Source organism: Microplitis demolitor, chromosome 5 (assembly GCF_026212275.2).
Source record: "Microplitis demolitor isolate Queensland-Clemson2020A chromosome 5, iyMicDemo2.1a, whole genome shotgun sequence".
In the NCBI taxonomy this organism is placed as follows: Eukaryota; Metazoa; Arthropoda; class Insecta; order Hymenoptera; family Braconidae; genus Microplitis; species Microplitis demolitor.
Genome location: NC_068549.1, coordinates 13693061 through 13714099, shown reverse-complemented (window position 1 = coordinate 13714099; position 21039 = coordinate 13693061). Strand labels below are relative to the sequence as shown.

The 21039-nt window shown below is 30.2% G+C and overlaps 1 protein-coding gene across 6 annotated transcripts in view; it reads right to left on the bottom strand.

Moving 5' to 3' along the window:
- Positions 1-21039, bottom strand: part of LOC103574379 (TNF receptor-associated factor 4) — a 99806-nt gene that overhangs the window by 1365 nt on the left and 77402 nt on the right. For 5 of the 6 annotated variants that reach the window (XM_053739313.1, XM_053739316.1, XM_053739314.1 and 2 more), the window contains 2 exons: positions 1395-1499; positions 242-721 (listed from right to left, as the gene is read on the bottom strand). In XM_053739313.1, coding sequence (XP_053595288.1) covers positions 242-721; positions 1395-1499 — 585 coding nt within the window. Of the gene's footprint in view, positions 1-241; positions 722-1394; positions 1500-15313; positions 16208-21039 lie in introns of those variants that run through there. The other variant, XM_008553818.3, reaches the window with a different exon arrangement.

The window sequence follows — 21039 nt, the reverse complement described above, 5'->3', positions numbered from 1 at the left end:
AAATTACGGTAAAATAGGGTATTTTTCGGTATTTCACCACAAATTTGTAAATTTACTGTAAAGTGAAGTATTTCACTATATTATGGTAAAAATGCCACAAATTGCGGTAAAATGCAGTGATTTGTTGTATTCTACTGTAAAATGCGGTGAATTTGTAGTAAAATGCAGTATTTGGCGGTAAAATACTATAATTTATTGTAACTTGGATCCGCTCGGGCGTTAATTGCTTCTGAAAATATACCTTAAAACGACATCCAGCATCTTTGAAATTACACGGAAGAAGATGTGTAGTGCAATGATTTTTGAGATGAATTTCCAGTTCTTCTCGGGGTAACACAGCAGTCTCACAACGATGTGGGCAAGCAATAGGAAAACGGCCGCATTTTGCATGATGACTACCAAGTGTATCAAAGACAAATTCTTTGCTGCAATACCTACAAGCTACAAGTCTTTTTGCACACTCTCCTAGCTTATGTTGACTGAGGTGTCTTCTTTGAATTTTCATACCACATTTGTTCTCACAATAAAGAGGTTCATAACCACAACTGCCGATATGCTTTTCTAAAGCAAGCCCAGTAAACTCAGTAGCACAAGATTCACATCTTGCACGGCGCTGTGCACACGTATACTTGAGATGGTCTTCCATTAATACACGAGGAATCATTGCACCGCATTGATTTTTGCAAGGTATTGCATCGTGCTTACATGTATTGAGATGAGCCTAAAACCAATAAAGTAATGAAATATTACAAGGCAAAAAATTCACATTGATGGTTTTTTACCTCAATAACCTACTCTATACATTTAGCTTAAAAAATATGAGCTCGTGGTAAGAAGCTGTTAATATGTATTCAGTTTTACCCGGGTAAAAAAAATTTATATATAATTAGGTGTGAAAGATGGCCCAATATAATTACATATAATTATATATAATTACTTATATTAACATTTTACATAGTTCCAGAAATTAAGAAGAAATCAAAGGGACTCTTTGCCTTTTAGAATGTGTGTATTTTATAGTAAATTTTCAAATTCAGGCTTTCAAATTTAGTACATTTCTTATAATGAAACATATAATTATATGTAGTTACATACAATCACATAAAATTATATATAAAAAACCATTATATATATATATATATATATATATATATATATATTCATACATAATTTTATATAATTACATTGGGCCATTTTCTGTATATAATTATATGTAATTTTTTTTACCCGGGTACACAAAAAATAAATTTTGTACTGTGAACTACCGTCAATTTACTCAAACCAGACGTCTTTCACTCCATTACTTGGCATCGTATAGCCAACAGTGACTGTGTTGAGAGGATTAAATCTAGTTCGCAGCACATTTTTTTTCTAGTGTAACGTCAGATAGGTACCTTTAATTTCCTAAGCTCATCAGACCATTTACAGCCATCTTTGTGATGAATACAGTAAACAATAGATTCCATAATTGTTTTCTCGGTTTCCATGTCTTGAAAAGTCTAAAAAAAAAAATTGTTTTTTTCATTTGTTTCTAAACGCTTAAAACAAAATATTAGGCTTAAGTATACAAATTATAAAATACAAAGAATATGCATCTGGGAAGAGCGAATCATATATGGCCATACATGGACATATACACTTCTTAAACGATTCTATATATGACTACATATAAAAGTGCAACATAGATCTTTATACATCTTACATATTATATTGTAACGGGGTGGAATGCTCCTGCATTTTAATTTTAATTTAATTTCGACTCGCGCCAAAAGATCTGCCCTCCTTCTTCAACAACTGTCAATATTGAAGAAAATATAGACACTGATGTGCCGGGGTCGCTACGGTCGAGCTTCTCGACATTTCGTTTTAGGGGTTGGCTAACCTGAGTGGAGAGGTACGAGGCCCAGAGACGACGAGCTGTCGCTCTCTTGGCTCGCAGCAACCGCCGTGGACGGATGTGCTCTACCACTATTGCCGCTACCATCATGGTTTCTACTACAAGTACCATCTACTACTACTACTACTATTACACGTGCTGATAGTTACACGTATAATGGGCCAAGAGCATATAAGCCCACCTCAGATGAAAGCTTATTCTTTACTTAAGTTAATTAAGTTTTGTTTAAATTATTTATAATATTAATAATTATTATGGATTGGACCTGGTGGATTTGGAAAGGTTTGGTTGGAGGTTTTGGTCATGGAGGGAAAGGATCGGTGGAAGGAAGGACTGGTTTGGATTGGAAATTGTTGGACTAAGTCGAGTCGTTTTGATTTATTGTCGGGTTAACTATTTTATTTGTAAAATAATATTTGATTAGTTAAGGAGTCGTTAATTAATAATTTAGTCGAGTCACGTTTAGTCAGTTTCATTAGTCATTTTTATAAATATTGTTCATAGTTTCATTCATTCTTTTATTAAAGCGACTTCATTTGAATAAATGCCATGGTTTCATATTTCAATTTAACAAATTTACTTAATTAATCAATAACAACCTTCCTGATAAGTTTAGTTTAAGATCTCTCTCTAATTTTAATACTGCGTAGTCCAGTACGGGGTTACCCTCGTCCTGAGATTCACTGAGCATAGCTAGATAGATACGTAAGACACCTTAAGTCTTACACATGTGTGGGCCCTTGTTTTTATTGAGATCACAAATCAATTGATAGAACAAGTGGACCCATTACAATATATGGCCATGTATGATCTGGTCCAGGGCATATATGGTCATAAACGGGCAGAGATGACCTTAAATGGTAACGTTTTTTATGGCAACGGTTGCTACGTTATTTGGTAGTAGCCAATCAGACAAGCGCGTTTGGTTGACAGCTGATGTGAAGAGAGAACTCCATAAATTACTAAAAAGTCCATTTTAAATAGGAGTTTCATAAAATCCGTTTTTAGTGAGCGTCTACGCTGAGAAAAAAATAGACATGCCAAACTTCAAGTCAATCGGACCTATACTTTCGGAGATCTCGTGATAGGTGAATGAGTCAGTGGTATTTTGCTTATATATATGTATATATATTGTCACATAGCGATTCAAACGTGAATCACTGCGCGCGCTTTCCCATCTCGCCGTGAATTTAACAACACCTCCTAGCTAATATAAAAGGCATTTAACTATTATAATATTTTATTATTTAAGTATTTATATTATTTTGATTAATTATTTAATGATTTATTTATGAATTTATTGATATTATTCCCGATGAAAAAAGTTTTTGTCTAATTATATATGATTATATATGTTCATATATATAATCATATATGATTATATATAATCATATATAAAGTTATATATAATCATGCATGATTATATATAATTATATATGACCCCATACATAATTAGATCTGATCATACCTGGCTGTTATTAGCCCATATATGTCTATATATGATCAGATCTAATTATATATGACTCTATATATAATTAGACATGATAATACTTGGCTGTCAACTCCATTTACTACCATATATAAGTCTATATATGATCAGATCTAAGTATATATAAGTCTATAGATAATTAGATCTGTTTAGACATGACTGATACAAATCCATATACAATTAGATCTGATCAGACTTGGCTACTATAAATTCATGTATGCTCGTGCATAAGTTTAAATATAATTGGATCTGATCAGACATGACTGATATAAAGTTATATGTAGTTATATATATATATATATATATATATATTACATAATTGACAATTTTTTAATATAAATGTTATTAAATTTTTATTTTGTCAACTATCAAATAAACTTAAATTCCCAATACTTAAAAAATGTTCAAAGGTTTCGGCAGCAATTTAAAAGTATTAATCGATATCGATTTATATACGAATATTTATAAGTTTATAGATAAATAGATTTGATTATATGTATCTATTGAATTCTATTGTAATTTATGTACAAAATCAAATTCATTATTAGGTGCATTATTTACGTATGATGTATCGACTTGATTATTTGAGTTAAGTAATGCCATAAACTTTTCTTTATTGTAAGTTCATAACAGACTAGAGGATCAGAGTACAATCCAGCGAGCACTAAAGTTAAGCAGCATCGGCGTAGGTCATTGATTGGATGGGTGACCTCGTAGTAAAGTGGTGGTCAACGAATAGTAATTTTTTTTTTTTATTTAAATTTAATCGATATTTATATTGATGAAATCAATAAATCCTAATTAAATTACTTAATTAACAATTTAAAGGTATTCTAAATGAGATTCTAAAAATGACTATATTCATTTATGCATGATCATGTATAAACAGATCTGATTATATATAATTTGACCTGGCCAATTTTTTGATCCAATCATATATAGACGATTATGCATAATTATATATGATTAGACAAAAACTTTTTTCATCGGGTTGTTTATTATATTTATGTTTTGATAATTATTTTAAATCTTATGTATTAAATCAATTCTTTCATTTCAGTTAGTAGTCCACGTGCGCGCGTATTGTATATAAAAATATTAACCGAAGAGGGAGTAAGTCGATACGGTGTGGATAAAAATCAATAATTCCCTCCCGCCACCTGGTACACTGAAATAATTACTATTTTATTGTTCGAAGGGTTAATAATTATTTTGTTTATGAATATGGATGAAAATTATAATTTCATTTATTATTGTGGTATAAATCAGGTCGTGTGCTAAGTTTAAATAATTTATTTTAATTGATAATTTCGGGTCTGAGGTCATTAGAGGGAATAACACGTGAGTGATACTCATTCCTCGGAAAACCGACGCGGAAATAGTCGGAGAGGACCGGGCTATTGTAAAGATAGGACGTGTTGTTCGTGATTATTAAGTAAAATTGTATGACCCTGAAGTTAGCCCACATCCAACATTTTTTAAATTATAAACTCCCTAACTTTAAGAAAAAAAATTTTTTTAAGATTAAAAAAAAATACTCGTGTTTCTTTTTCCAAAATTAATACAATTATTATTTTTGTAGTTTAGTAAAAAAATAACAATCTTCGTTATAATTAGAAAATTAAATTTTTAATTCCGGGAAAAAAAAATTTGTATTATCATATATAATTATATCTAAATGGCTAAATATAATTTTATATTTTTATATATCGATTTTGGCACGATATAATTTTATCTAATTATATATATAAACTAGCTGACCCGGCAGAGTTCGTACTGCCTCAATCGATTGTAGGGCAAAATAAAAAATCAACTCTGTTTAGGTTTCCACTATATAAAATCGGTGTATTACCGTACGATGGACGGTGTGGCTCCATAAATTATGAATTTAGTATGAACGGAATATAGTATAGTGCCGGATAGCTCAACTGGTAGAGCACTCGGCGCGATACCGACATGGTCTGGGCTATATTCCCAGTTCGGGCTATCTATGAGGCATTCCTCGCCAAATCAGACACCATTTAGCTTTTGAACCACAGATTTTTTTTAAACTTTCCAATCTATTAATATAGGTTGAAAGAGACCTTCATGATTTTTTCCAAATTTTTTTCTCCAATCGTTTTCAAAATATCGAAATTTGAAAACGGAAGAGATTTTTCTTTCAAATGCCTGTATTTTTGCGGAAAGTGGTTTAAACCAAATTTTTAAAAAGTCATAAAATATTTGTTTTTAGATATCTTTTCGATAAAAAATATCAAAAAAAAAAAATTTAGAACTACGCTTCTATTAAAATTTTAAATTTTAAGAATAAATTATCGATTTACAAAAACACGTACTGATCGATTTTCCTCATCATTTCTCACAGCAAATTGTCACCTATTCTACAACTTTTCCAGCTATGCTCATAATGGGACAACGATGGGATTTATTTTTTTTTTAAATTTCTTAAATTTTATATTCCAGTTTTTTTTTTGAAGAAAATTGCCTTAGCATAATAGCATGCTCAGGATTTACTGTTAATAATTATCTGACACACAACTTTCATCAAAATTTTCAAATTTTCTTCCACAGAAAAATTATTACTAATTAATTAATAAATAACAATTTCAATTAATAACAATAATAATTAATTAATAAATAATAATTTTTCTGAGGAAATAAAATTAGAAAATTTTGATGATAAATGTGTCCGATAAGTATTAACAGTAAATACTGAGCATGCTATTATTTTAAGACATTTTTCTTGAAAAAAAACTGGAATATGAAATTTAAAAAATTAAAAAAAAATAGATCCCATCGTTGTCTCATTATGAGCGTAACTGGAAAAGTTGAAGAATAAATGAGAGTTTGCTGTGAAAAATTATGAGGCAAATCGATCAGCACGTGTTTTTGATTAACCCGTGAAAAATTAATCATACGTGGCCGTGCATGGCCGTATATGGCTCATATATGAAGCATTTATGGCCATACATGGAGCATAGATGGCCATAAATGGACATACAAACTTTTTTAATACAGTCATACATGGCCATATACAGTCATACAAAACCATGCATGACCATATATGCTCCATGTATGGCCATATATGCTTCATATGGTCATGCATGGTTTTGTATGACTGTATATGGCCATGTATGACTGTATTAAAAAAGTTTGTATGTCCATTTATGGCCATCTATGCTCCATGTATGGCCAAGTATGGTCATGCATGGCCATATATGATAAATTTTTCACGGGAATCGACAATTTATGTGAAAAAGTTTAAATTTCAATAGAAGCGTTGAGCAAAAAAATTTTTGAAGTTATACATCTTTAGGCACGTTATGAAAAAATGATGAGAGTGAAATTTTAAGATGCGCATGCATCTGTAACACGAAAGTTACAAGCTGAAGCTGCCCGCTAAACTGCTCATTAAGTCTCAAAAAAAAGCTACCAACAAAATAGAAATAGAACCTCTATTGGACGCGCATGCTGGCACGTGCGTCGCTTCTGATCATTATTTTCATATTTATCCACATGTTTCTAGTTTCTACATTCACAACACGTGTTTTAGTTTCATACAAATTATATATGTGCTACTAAATTATATTCAGCAGTGATATAAATTAAAATATTAATACTTAATACAATTAATACTAAATATAATTAGATTATTAATGTTCAATATTTATTATTGGTTATTTAATATTTACAAAATAATGAAATAAATTTAATAAAACATTTAATAAAAAATTTTTGATAAAAATTAAATTCGAACATTACACTGATAGAAGGATTTCTTAGTATTAAAAAAGATTTGTTAATATTTAACAAATTATTTCTTAACGGAGCTTTATTTAAGAAATATTTATTAATATTTAACAAATCATCTCTTAAACATCATTTTTTTGTATTTAATAAATATTTCTTAGCATCTAATAAACGATTTGTTAATATTTAATAAACGATTTCTTTCCATTTAAAAAATGATTTATTAGTATTTAATAAATCACTTTTTAACATTTAATGAATCACTTTTTAATAATTAATAAATGAATATTTTATATTTAATATATTTTTTATTATTTGAACAAATTTTTTTTTTATATTTAAGAAATTATCTATTAACTTATTTATTAAAATTTAATTCATAAAATCACACAGTTCAAGAATATATATCTATATATGTTTTTGCATGCAGCTACACACATTCATTAATATTTGTATTTATAAACAAAAATAACTAAAACAACCATCGTATAAAATTTTCTGTTCTTTTAATTTCAAAATACAATTTCATAGTAATTAACACTATAACTAGAATAAACAAATTAAAATTTCTTATATTAAACTACGCTGAGAAATAACATAAAATCCGTTTGATAGTACATGTGTTTTTAATGGTTTTATATTTGATTAAAATTGAACTGAATAAAATTAACAAGGCTTCCATATTTTCATAGTTATAATATGGATGACAATTTACAAAATACTTCTGATATAAATATTATTTAAGTATATGAGAGCTTCAGTTGTAGGTTACGTTTAACCATCAATGCAAGCTAGAACGGAGTAAACAATATGACGTCGCAACGACACACACATATAGCTTTTTTAATACTTGTATTAATACTTATATTTTGAGCTCAAAAATGTCATAAGTACAATTTCAAGTGCCCAGGAATGGAATTAGCGGGAAGTTGCAGGGATGGACTTTAAAGTGAACCGTTTTTCTAATTTTTTTTTTTTTTTTTTTGTCAGATCAGGCGAATCCCTCTAGATAATCGTCAGATTATGAGACAGTACATTTAGAACATAAAGATGAACCACATATATCTTAATCTGACGCGCTTGAGTATTTCAAAATGGCGATTTTTTTTTTGCACATTATGAAAATGGCCGCGAGTTTGCGTCCCATCGAAATCGTCAGATTAGTGAATGAGAGCTTTTTTTTTTGGTGTACTTAAAACTCCCCCAGAAGTTGTTTTGGCGCCCTCTAGGGGGCGCCAAACTAGCAAGTACCGCCCTCTTCGTGGGTTCTGGGACCAGTACTCCAACCGTTAGCGGTGCCCGCATGTCTTGCACCCGTAACATGCGGCAACTCCGTGGTTGCAGGAAGCCAATAGGTACCTCTGCGCGAGTGAGACCAACTCTTCTGACTGTCTAAAAATTTTAAGGGATACTAGCTCGTACAAAATACTATCACTAGCATATAGTGATAATCACTGGGTAATAATAGTCGAGGGCAAGTTTATTTGACTGCTGTCAGAAACCCAAGTGAGTATAATTTGTAAGAAACCCTTTTTGGGGTCACTGAGTGCAGGCTGTGGCTCAGCACTTATTCTGCAGCATGTCCACCAATACATGGAATTGGTACCATGGGGGACCCAAATCCAAGCCCCACTTCGACCAGAGTCTCTCTATTTCCTGAGATGGGAGGAGTGTTTGGGTCCAAGTGAGGACGGTCTCGTGGTGGTTGTTGGTGAGGCACCCACATGCACTGCATGCCTAATGGGCAAGCTAATGTGAGCTTATGCTCACATTTCGCTTTTATAATATTACGGTAAAAGATAGGCGATTTGCGCAGCGCGAGTATGCCCTATTGGGCGAGGGATCGGCCTCCCGTCAAACGGAGGTGGACCTAACCGTCCCGTTACATTAATTAATTGTACTTAACACTCCCTTAGAAAATCTGACGCGCTCGATTAAATTTTTTTTTTTCATTTTCAACCCTTAAATACAACCACCCGCATCATGCAAACGATCAGATTAACATACGTACATTATTAAAAATACGTAGGGCATTGATGCTATCAATATCTGATGCGCTCGAGGATGTCCATGCAACAGTTTTTTTTTTTACATATTTAAAAATCTATAGCCGCTTCCCCCACCGATGTAAAAGTATATATGATATATATATATATATATATATATATATATATATATATATATATATATATATATATATACATATATCATATAACATTTTTTTATTCTTATCATCTAAGCTTTGCATCCCAATAGGTCTCTACGACGCTCGAGTAAATCCCCATTTAGCCTCGTTGGCTCCCTTACTAGAGGAAGAGTTGGTATGATATTACACATACACATTTTAGTACATTATATTATGAATTATCCGGAAAAAATCACATAAAATGTTATTTTTTTAATTTTTCAACGCCGATATCTTTTGAACTAATTAACCGATTTTGACGTTTGAACTAGCAATCGGCGCATTTCATTAAATTCTAGAGCTGATTCGAATTTGAAATCGATTGGTTTAGCTGTTTCGAAGATATTTGAAAAAACCCGTTTTTCACCACTTCTTTTTTCAATGATATTTCGCGACCGAACGAACCGATTTTGATGGCTGAGGCCGCAATCGACGTATTTTATTGAGTTCTAGGGCTGATCGGATTTAAGAATTGTTTGGTTAAGTAATTTTAAAGATAATCGCAAATAACTGCTTTTAACCATTTCCTTCTCCCGCGATATCTCTTGAACAAATTAACTGATTAAGATGGCTAAGGTGGCAATCGACGCGTTTCTTAAAATTCTAGAGCTGAATAGATTTTGAAGTCGATCGTATAAGTTGTTTTTGAGAAATCAATAAAAAACTAAAAACAAATTTTTTTTTTTTCGTAATTCGCAAATATTTTCGAGTCTATTCCATCAAATAATCTGAAATTTTCAGGAAAGTCGATGGCCAACAAGCTCTTTCGATTGCCACCTCAACCATCCAAATCGATTCATTAGTTCAAAAGTTACAAAGAGTTTACACACACACACACACACACACACACACACACACACACACACACACACACACACACACACACACACACACGCACACGATTCTGAAAATAGTCAGAAAAGCTTCCTAGGACCTCAAAACGTCGATATCTGATGAAAACTCGATTTTCGAAAATCGGGGTGAAAACAATAACTTCCCAAAATTTCTGAAAATCGTCAATTTTCTTAGTGGGAAGCCAAAAAAAAAAACTCGCTGACTCGTGGGCTCAAACCCAAACCTTTCTGATTCAAAGTCTGATGTACTGAACACTACGTTGAATCATTTTACGAACTTTTACGAATTATTCGGAAATTTTCGAATAATTTAAGAATTTAAATTGATCGATTCGATTGATATTTACACACTTCTAGTAGAAAATTTACATTGGACCTTAAATTTAATTTTTTAATGGCGAAAATTTCAATTGGCCATTAAATTTAATTATTTAATGGCAAAAATTTCCATTGGCCATTAAATTTAATTTTTTAATGGCGAAAAATTCCATTAGCCATTGAATTTAATTTTTTAGTGGCAAAAATTTTCATCATCCATTGAATTTAATTTTCTAATGGTGAAATTTTCAATTAGAAATTTTACAACTCTGATATAATTATATAAAATTACATGTAATTTTATATAATTATATATGTAATTTTATATATTTATATATAATTACATAAAATTATATATAAGTTTATATAATAATATATGATTATATCTTATTGTATAAAATTTTTTTTTTCCCGGGATCCTTTATTTCTAAGTTCTAAATTGATACAAACATAAAAAGCCCTGTTGAAAAAATCTTATAGAAACTATTAGGTTCTGGTCATGATCCGATTTAAGTTCCCATAGCCTATCTGAACGGAAAAAAGTTCCATACTATCGATTTATGGGAATGTATAGGAATAGATCAGGTTTCAGAATTTAACTGACTTTTCTTCAATGGAGTGTATGAGATTTAATCGGCATGAAAAGATATATTCATTTCTATACGAAATGACATAAAATATCTATCAGAATCAAAGAGAAATACCCTAGACTGATTTTTTATTAGCATATTTAGGTCTTGATTGATTTATTTTTCTGCTAGTTATTTCAATTTTTTCTATAGTAAGGTAAAAGACCCAATAGCGGGACGAGACCCAGTACCAGAACGATTTTAAGATTATTATAATATATCTTATTGAGTACAATCCAGAATTTTAAGAAGTTTTATTTTTCCGAAATCTCAATGTTTTTGGTCAGAAATAGATTATAAATAAAACTTATGTCCATTATTAATATTAAAAAAACAAATTTTTAATTGTAGAACCAAGCGGAGATCTATGACTTATCCCGATTCCGTAAGGATTTTGTTAAGAAAACAGCCAGTAGTCTTAAGCTTGTAAAAAATGTAGAATGCAACTTTTTCAACACTTTTTTGTTTATTTGTATGTAAAGGTATTTAGAATTCACAATCTTAAGTGTTTTTATAAACAAAATTCAGTAAAAATATTAATTTTTGATATTCGCTTGTTGGTACGCTAGAAGTTAGCCTGACCCAGTACCGAAACAGTCTGCCATGTTTACTTTCTTAACTGACAAATGCAGTGTATTTTGTTAAAGTGTATGGTCTACACACTATAGTGCAATTAAAAATTAAATAGTGAGCTAATAAATAATACAGTCAGTATGTTTGTTATAACAATTTCATTAAATGAGCAGAAACTTTAATTTTAAGAATAAAACTAAATTTTTATGCTCAATATTGTTCTCTAAGACTAATTAATAAAGTTTATCATCAAAATCTTGTGTTTATTTTTATTACCAAGTATAAAAAAATATTAGTCATTAAATTTATATATTAATTATTTAATTTTTTTACAGATTTTACTAGGATGCAAAAAGTGAAAGAGAATAAAAAATTATATACATTAATATTATTCACTGTTCCGGTATTGGGCCAACTATGTTCCGGTACTGGGTCTATTAGACTTTTTCGAAAAATATTTTTTTTATTTGTTAAACTTTGCATAAACTGATATTTAAAAATTTTTTCACATAGTTTAATGTTTGTTCCGAACGATCTATTAAATTAATTCTTTTCATGCTAGTCTACTTTCTCTAGTACTAAACTTTATGGCCAAAAATTGCCGGAGTCAAAAAAAAAAAATTGAATAAAATAGAGAAAAATCTGGTGAATCTTCCGGTACAAAAACCTAGCAAAAAAAGTTGTAATTTTTTTTTGTTATTAACAAAAATGTATTGCAAGTTAAGCCTCAGTCAACTTTAATAGAATACTAGATAAAGATTTTTCTCATTCAGTTAATTAAATGTACAAAATAAAATAATTCAATCTTTTCTGAATCGTTTGGTCACAAAGTTTATACGAAAATGTTAATTATTAATAATGAAAAAAATTATTTTATTTAATCAACACAAAAAAATTCTAGCCTAACAGCTGCCGTTTGTATCGACGTGGTCTGCGCATTTCCATAGTGGAAAGAAATTGCGCGCGTTATCACGACTTATTTAAAATTCCAAGCGCGTGAATTATTTTATTTCAGGCATTTATTTATCTTAATTTTATAAATTCGATTAATTAATGATACATATTTGTTACAACTGATAAAATTATTAAAAAATTTTTATGGATACTGAAGTTAAATATAAAATTTTAAATTTGTAGCAAGCATATTAGAAAAATAACTCTCAGAAATTTTTTTGCTATTGTCTTTAATGATAATTTGATTAATTGATAATTAATAATTTCAGCTTAAATTACTTCCGAGTATAATTTTTTTGTAATTTAAAAAAAAAATCATTCAATTGTCGCGAAAACATTGAAATAATTTGAAAATTTATAATTTTTGTAAAATTAAAAATTTTTTTTAAATATTACTACCGTATATTTTATTAAGTTTAATAATTTGGTCAATTGTAACAAATATTTATCATTAATTAATCGAATTTATTTTGCATGAAAAAAATTTTTATCCAGTATTCCGTTAAAGTCGACTGAGGCTTTACTTGCAAAACGTTTTTGTTAATAACAGAAAAAATTACAACTTTTTTTGCTAGGTTTTTGTACCGAAAGATTCACCAGATTTTTCTCTATTTTATTCAATTTTTTTTGTACTCCGGCAATTGTTGGCCACAAAGTTTAGTTCTAGAGGAAGTAGACTATGCGTTGCATCAATAATTATAAAATAATAAATACTGACACACGGCCTTCGTCATTCCGCTATTGGGTCTTTTACCTTATAAGGCTTCAATCAGAGTTGTCATTGCCGAACTCTGTATATTGTCAGAAGAAATTTTTACTTCATGTTTTGAACAATTTTTTATAGGCATGTTAATGGCGTTTGATAAATATACAGCTTCATGGGAATACATAGATACTTATCCTACAAAATTACAAATTTTTTCATGAAATTTAATCTGCAATCGCTGTGTGTAAAATACGATACATTCCTATTGGATTTTTGATTTGTTATTAGAATAAATCTGGAATTTCTGAGTAGTTATTACAAAATTAAAGTATATGTTTTCTTCTCGTTTATTTTTAATCAGTAAATACTACTAATGAATCGACGCATTTCAATATAATTATCGACACGTAATTAGGTTATATTTGATTGGCTAAAACCTCATTGCTTTTGGTCATGTTTTATTTGAATTTCCTAAACTTTTACTCATGCGATTTAATCAGATTTCGTATAGATGCTTTTAATACATAATTTATTAGTATTATCACTATCGAGAATTAAAGCATCAAAATGATTCTATCATCTCTATGCCAGTATTTTTACACGATATTTCGGCTTTGCGCTGCATAAGAATGTTTCAGTTTCTACTTTTGACATATTAAAAATTTTTGATTGCCGGATTTTTGTTCATTGATCTATCTTGTAGGTGCCTGAATTTTTTCATTTCTTAATTTTCATATTTAATAAGTTTAAATAATATCTTTTTATTGAAGGTCCGAAGTGGGTGGAGCTTACGCAAGCGAGAGTTCCCGTTTTCGGCCGTATTTTCAACCCCCTAAAAAAATTATAAATATTGGTCCTACAGTTCGGGGAGGCAGGACTTTTTTTTAGAAATTTTCTTCCTCTTTTTGAATCATTTTTCAGAGTTCGAAAATTTTAAATACTTCTTGCGATATTCGCAAAAAACCAAACCCCTTTTTTTTTACTAAATTGTTTATAACTTTTGTAATTTTCGCAAGCGCCATTCCAAATTTTTCAAATAGTTTCTAGATGCGATGACGAATCGAATGACACCTCGATCATAATTTTTCGAGGCGAATAAAAAACTTTGACCTAAAAGGCACACATTGACTAGACCAGGAGTAATACTGTTAGGTCGATTTAACTCATTAGTATCGCTAAGTTCCCACGCTTCTGTTTTCCGTCCTCGCAACTCCCATAGTATCAAGAAGCTACATAGAAGACGCCCCTTTGCCTCTCTCTTTGCGGGATCCTATTTCTTGAAAGTCAACGCAAACTACACTCTCTCATGCTTCTACAGTGTTTTTTCCATTTTTTATTTTTCCTTAATTTTATTTCCAGCTTGTAATCTATTTTTCCTTCTATTCGTTAATAACGATTATTATACTCTAAAGACTAGAAAACGGTTGAGAAATAATATTGAAATTCAAAATGTACCTTTTCTAACGATATTATCAGTAAATAATTAATAAAATTATTTCAAATGTAGTTCATATTGCCCACATCTTAAGTAAGTATATATTTTGTTTTCTGAGACCTATGGTACTATGTAATTCAAATTGAAACAAATTCTTCGTTTGATTTCTCAATTGTTATCTGACTTCTATGTTAAACTCATATATTATATACATAACATTAGAATTTAACATTATAGTTTTATAGATTACTATGTATAAAAAAATTATCATGAAATGCTATTAAAGATGATGACAAATTAAATTATAAATAACTTATTTTTTAAATTATCATGATCCAATTATTTTTCTTTTCCAAGAAGTAAAAAATAAAGTCGAAGAAAATATAGTCAAATATATCTTATTACTATGCAAATACTTATGATAATAGCTCTGGTAAGATTTTTATGATATACATGCATCACGTAAACTATGGTTCATGTAATTTTGTTAATTAATATAAATCTAAATATATTCTATATTAACCTCGTCAATGATGATTGGTGTTTTGTCCATATTATCGTTGATAGGACTCGGTGGTAAAATGGGACTTATACTAGGGCTTACGTGAAACTTAGATTCTTTGCTAGGTTTTTGGGGTGATACCCTAGCTGGAAAGCTCAAAGTTTTAGTCCATTGTGAAAGACCTCGTACCATTTTGCCAATTATGGATGAAACGACGAATAAATAAATAACAAAATTATATATTATCCAAGTGAAAGTTTTTTGAACTCAAAATTATAAGTTCAATGAACCTAAATGTCACAACTGAAATTCACAAAGAAATAAAATAAAAGTTTTTGCGAGAAAATGCGGCGTTACGCTCTGACAACGCGTGTATCCGGTATTTATAGTCAACAGTCAAATACTGCTTTTGCCTCGATGAATTTAAGTTATAATGAATTTATACCGAAAAAATATGCCTACGAACACCCGCTCGACACAACTAGCTCTCACTGACTAAGGAGCTATGTAGAGGCAATGAAACGTCGTATAAGCATACAAAACGGAGCGGATAAAAAAAGAGGAGAGCAACAGCTGCGAGTAGAGTGGAGCAAAGTATAGTACATTTAAGAGCGCTCATAGGGCAGGCAAGAAACCAAAAGTAAAATCTTAAGAGGAGTGAAGAAGGCAGGTAGAGTGCATAATACATTGTTCCAATTAATATGTTATGGAAAAAATATTGTGTACAATGTAAAGACTATTTAGAGAGAACTATTTATTCATTTTCATTAAGTAATGCTCGACACCGAGTTTCTGGGATCGCATCATCATATTTTCATTAAGGTGAGGGGTCCAGTTTCTGACCTTTTAAGAGTGCCATAACATAAACCATGGTTAGGTTATGAAGTACTTACTAAGTTTGAATAAACTACAATTATTATTCAGACTAATAAATTAAATATTTATTATAAAAAGAACATAGTTTTTCAATATTTAAAATATAAATAATTAAAGTCACTTAAACTAGCGCCTGTTCTCATTATTTTTCATCTTAGCTCGTTGTCTTTTTTTAAACTCTTGAACAGAAAAACAATAAAAAAAATTAATTTTATCATAATAAAAATATTATTCAATTAAAAGAGTCATAACAATTTGAGTACTATCGATATTGGCATTATTTTTACAAAAATTTTATCAGTCCAAGAATGTACTTTCAAGATCTATTTGTGATCATTTATTTACAAAAATGAATTTTAAATGTTAATTTATCATTGTATTATGAAAAATAGAAAATAGTTTAAGAAAACTATAAATATTGCTATTTTTACATTTTATAGACATGTAATTAAACAGATAACTTCGCTCGCAGTAAGAATGTTGGGGTCAACAACTCTATCATACCTTTAAAATTAAGCCTAGTTATTGAGCCTCACATTTCGACAACGAAACTCATTTTAATATGTTTTTTTAATGTATTAAAATAAATTTTAACCCTCCGTTACTGGCGCTTTTTCTAGTGTCTCACTCATATTCACGCCAACTCTATTAGGTTGAGTAGTGTTGTGCGGCAAATCGTCGTATAGCGCGAGTAACGAAGGGTTAATTAAATATTGATCTATCCATATATTTTTAAATACATTTTTTTATTTGCATGATAATTATTACACAGATTTACTCGTCGTATCTCCCAACGTAAACTCTTTAGACTCTGCTTAAAAAATGGCTTCCTCAGTCACTTATGGCTAAAATATTTTTTTTTTGTTTAGTTAATATTTTCTATATTTTTTAAATTGCCATTAATTAGGCTCAGAATAAATGAATGTAAATTAATGATAAATTGATTTTCTTATTAAAATTATAGTTTCTTGAGTAAGTTAGAAAAAAATTGAAAAGGTCAGAAACTAGGCCAGGGTCAATAACTGGGTCTTTTATCTTAAGCAGCCAATAATTTTAGAACGTTATAAAATAAAGTAGTATGATCAATGGAAGTTCCTTTTGTAATATATTGACCAATTAATTTAATTTGCTAGTGAAGCTATTATATTTGTAAATAAATTTACTTTTTAGAACTAATATCAACATCTATTTATAAAGGTAAAACATCCACTTTAATCCTAAGAATAATGTTTAGTAAGGTGAAATCTTAAAGTATAAAAAAAAAGTTGAAAGGTTATAACAAAACTAAATTTGTGATGGTGAATCGGTGTGCGGACCAGTTGTGATTTACCTATCTTTATTTATTACTATATTATTCTGTATTATTACTATTTTCTATAAGCTACTAGTATTATTTCTTATATCTATGACTATTGCCATTGTACTTAACTTACTCCTATTTCTTATTATTATGACTTAATTGCTATTGTGATTATTACTACTTATAACTATGTATGAGTTATAACTAGTATTAAACTTAAAACTATGGTGCTTATTCTACTTAAAAATTATTTTTTTTTTATTAACTATGACTAGATAACTACGTTACTTAATTACTACATGTTTATATTGTGATTACAACTATTACTTAATTCCTATTTATCTCTATGAATTACTACTGTGATTTCTTTTAAATATACTAAAACTATTACTATAGCTATGTTGATTTATTTACTATGGCTGTGTTATATTATTATTAAGATTTGGTGTGATATTACATTTTTACGAGTGTATAGTATGATAATATGAATGTGCGTCGAGTGAAAATTATTCTAAGTCCCGAGCTAGCAAAATCAAAGGGAAAAGAAAGAAACGTGAAAAATGATTCCATATGAATCGTTGAAAAGATTCAAGAGATTGAAATAAATATAAAATAAGACAAAAATATGAGAAATGTGTGAGAGTTAAAATTGACTTAGAATTTTAATCGCTTATTCTTTCATTTTCTTTCCATTCGCTCGACTCACCGTCGCGAGTGTGTAAGCCGCACGGCTAATTTCTCCGTATTCAGTGTTTGCTTAAACTCTTAAACACATTCTTTTTTGTTCCAAATCATTTTTATATTCGTTTAAATTATTTTTTTTTCCAATTCTCGTTGATATTATCACGCAGAACTTAGAAGAATTTCAGTCTTTTAAATATTATTTTGTCGTTTTCTGTTTCCCTTTGATTTATTCGCCCAGGGACATAGAAAAATTTCTCAATCGTCACGTCTAAGCAAGCGACGCTAGAGGGCGATGGACTTTATTCCTTTTTGTATGTGTGGCGGATGGGTCAGGTAATAAAAGCGCTCATAAAGGCCCGTATTGGCAACTTAGTCTCGGAGAGTGTGCAGAGGAAGACCATTCCCAGCAACACGAAGGAAGCTCTTTTACCACGAGTCCGACCGGACCAGGTAAGCGAAGTTTTACTCTCTTTGGGAGGGTTGAGAGTCCCCACTCTGAGGCCTTTTGGGCCTCCGGGAGGGGAATCCGTGCAGGGCCGACGGGGAAGTCGACCAGACACCCCTGAAGCACCCTGGAGAGGGTAGAACCGCGTCACTAGTCCGCGTAACTTTTGTGTGTATTTTGGAAGGTGTGAATTGACCGCGTAACCGTGATAACCCGTGATTAAATAATTAAAACCGTAATTCATTATTGTAGAGGTAGTAGAACAGGGCTCGAAGCCCATGTACAAGAAAAGATTGTTTAAATAAAGTGATTTGTAATTATTGTCTATTTAAAACTGTCTCTATTTCAAAACCCCTTTTCAACCCTGGACTCCGGCGAGCCAAATCTGAGCAGAAAGGGGTAGTTGTTGTCAGAAGAAACTGTAGCTTTTTGGTTCTAATTTGAGGGGGGGGGACAAAGGGGGTACTTAACAAATACTAAGTTTTCGAGGACTAAAATACGCTAAAATCTTTTTGTTTTTAATGATATTCAAGGTAAATAAAGAAAATTTTTAGCTGCCGTTAAAAAATAAAATTTTTATTTTTGACGGGCAAGATGGGGTACCTTTTAAAAAAGTTGAAAAAAAAAAATTTCTGAAAGTTGATCAAATTTCGATAAATTGAATTTTTTATATGTAATGTACATAAAGAAAAAGTACATTTTACATCGTTGGTGGATACGAAGGCAGAAAAAAAATTTTTTTTATGGGGCAGAGAGGCCCCCCTCTGAAAAATGATAAACTTTTTTTTTTTACTGTTTTCATTATTAAGAATTTATTTCTTCCTCTTGACAACTATTTTTTGTATTATAATACTTTAAAAAATTTTTTTAGGTGTACACGGAAAAAAAATTCCCGGATTTTTTACGATTTAACTATCTTAATCTTCATTATATGGTATCGTAACGGTGGACTATAAAATTTAAATCATAATTTATACAATAGACTATCATAAATTTTGTTTTATAATTAATACTACTACAAGATAGAAAAAATCAGTTACTATAGAGTAAATTATACAAGTTGTGTTAATAAAAATTACAATGCAACTATCGTAAAATAAATGAGTCGGTAATGTAGAATTTCTTTAAATATAAAAGTATAATTAGAAGTCAACGGAGTAAATTTTATTTTCTTAAAAAAGTAGAACACAATAAAAAATCTGGGCGTCGGTTGACCCTGCGGGCCAGCCCCAAAACTTCCCGCTGTTGTCAACCTCAAAGAGCTCGAAAACATTAGTATAGATATATTTTCGAGCTCGAAAATGCTATCACATGCAATTGTTTTTTTACGATCTTTTCAAGCTCTAACAAGTTACCTGTTATGCTGAAGTTTGAAAATTTAAGAATCGAAAATCATCAATGAAGCGGTTTTTAAAATTTAGTTCCTGATTATGTTCAGTAAAATAAGTGTATTGAGGCAGAAATCAATGTCAGGGATCAAAATCAAGATTTAAATAAGTTTTGACTCATGTAAGAAACAATAAAATATGAAATATTTGATAAAAATATTAAAAACTACGTTTTATCGATTTTTTTGTTGATAATATGATTTAAACTGAAAACCAAGTTCGATGACATTATATGATCAAAAGAAACCATAAAAAGATGAGTTGGTATGATATCAGGTACATTTTAGTACGTTATATTATGATTTATCCGGAAAAAATAACATAAAATGTTATTTTTTTAACTTTTCAACGCCGATATCTTTTGAACTAATCAATCGATTATGATGTTTGAGGTTGCAATCGACGCGTTTTATTGAGTACTAGATCTGATTAAATTTTAAAGTCGATCGTATAAGTCGTTTTTGAGAAATCAATAAAAAACTAAAAAAAAAATTTTTTTTTTTTGGTAATTCGCCAATATTTTCGAGTCTATTCGATCAAATAATTTGAAATTTTCAGGAAAGTTGAAGGCCAACAAGCTCTTTCGATTGCCACCTCAACCATTCAAATCGATTCATTAGTTCAAAAGTTACAAAGAGTTTACACACACACACACACACACATATACATACACACACTCGGACATCATTCTGAAAATAGTCAGAATCAGTGCAGCCAGATCGCGGACGAAAAGTTCCCCTTCTTTCGCATCATTTTAGCATCACTCACAGCTTAAACGGTGCTTGGGAAGGGGAACTTTTCGTCCGCGATCTGGCTGCACTGGTCAGAATAGCTTCCTAGGACCTCAAAACGTCGACATCTCATGAAAACTCGATTTTCGAAAATCGGGGTGAAAACAATAACTTCCCGAAATTTTTGAAATTCCTCGATTTTCTTAGCGGGAAGTTAAAAAAAAAAGAAAATGTATCAACGGTATTTTTTTTTTAATAATGAAATTGAGAAGGTAAATACAATGTCGAAATAAAAATAAAACATGTTGAAGTAATAATAATAA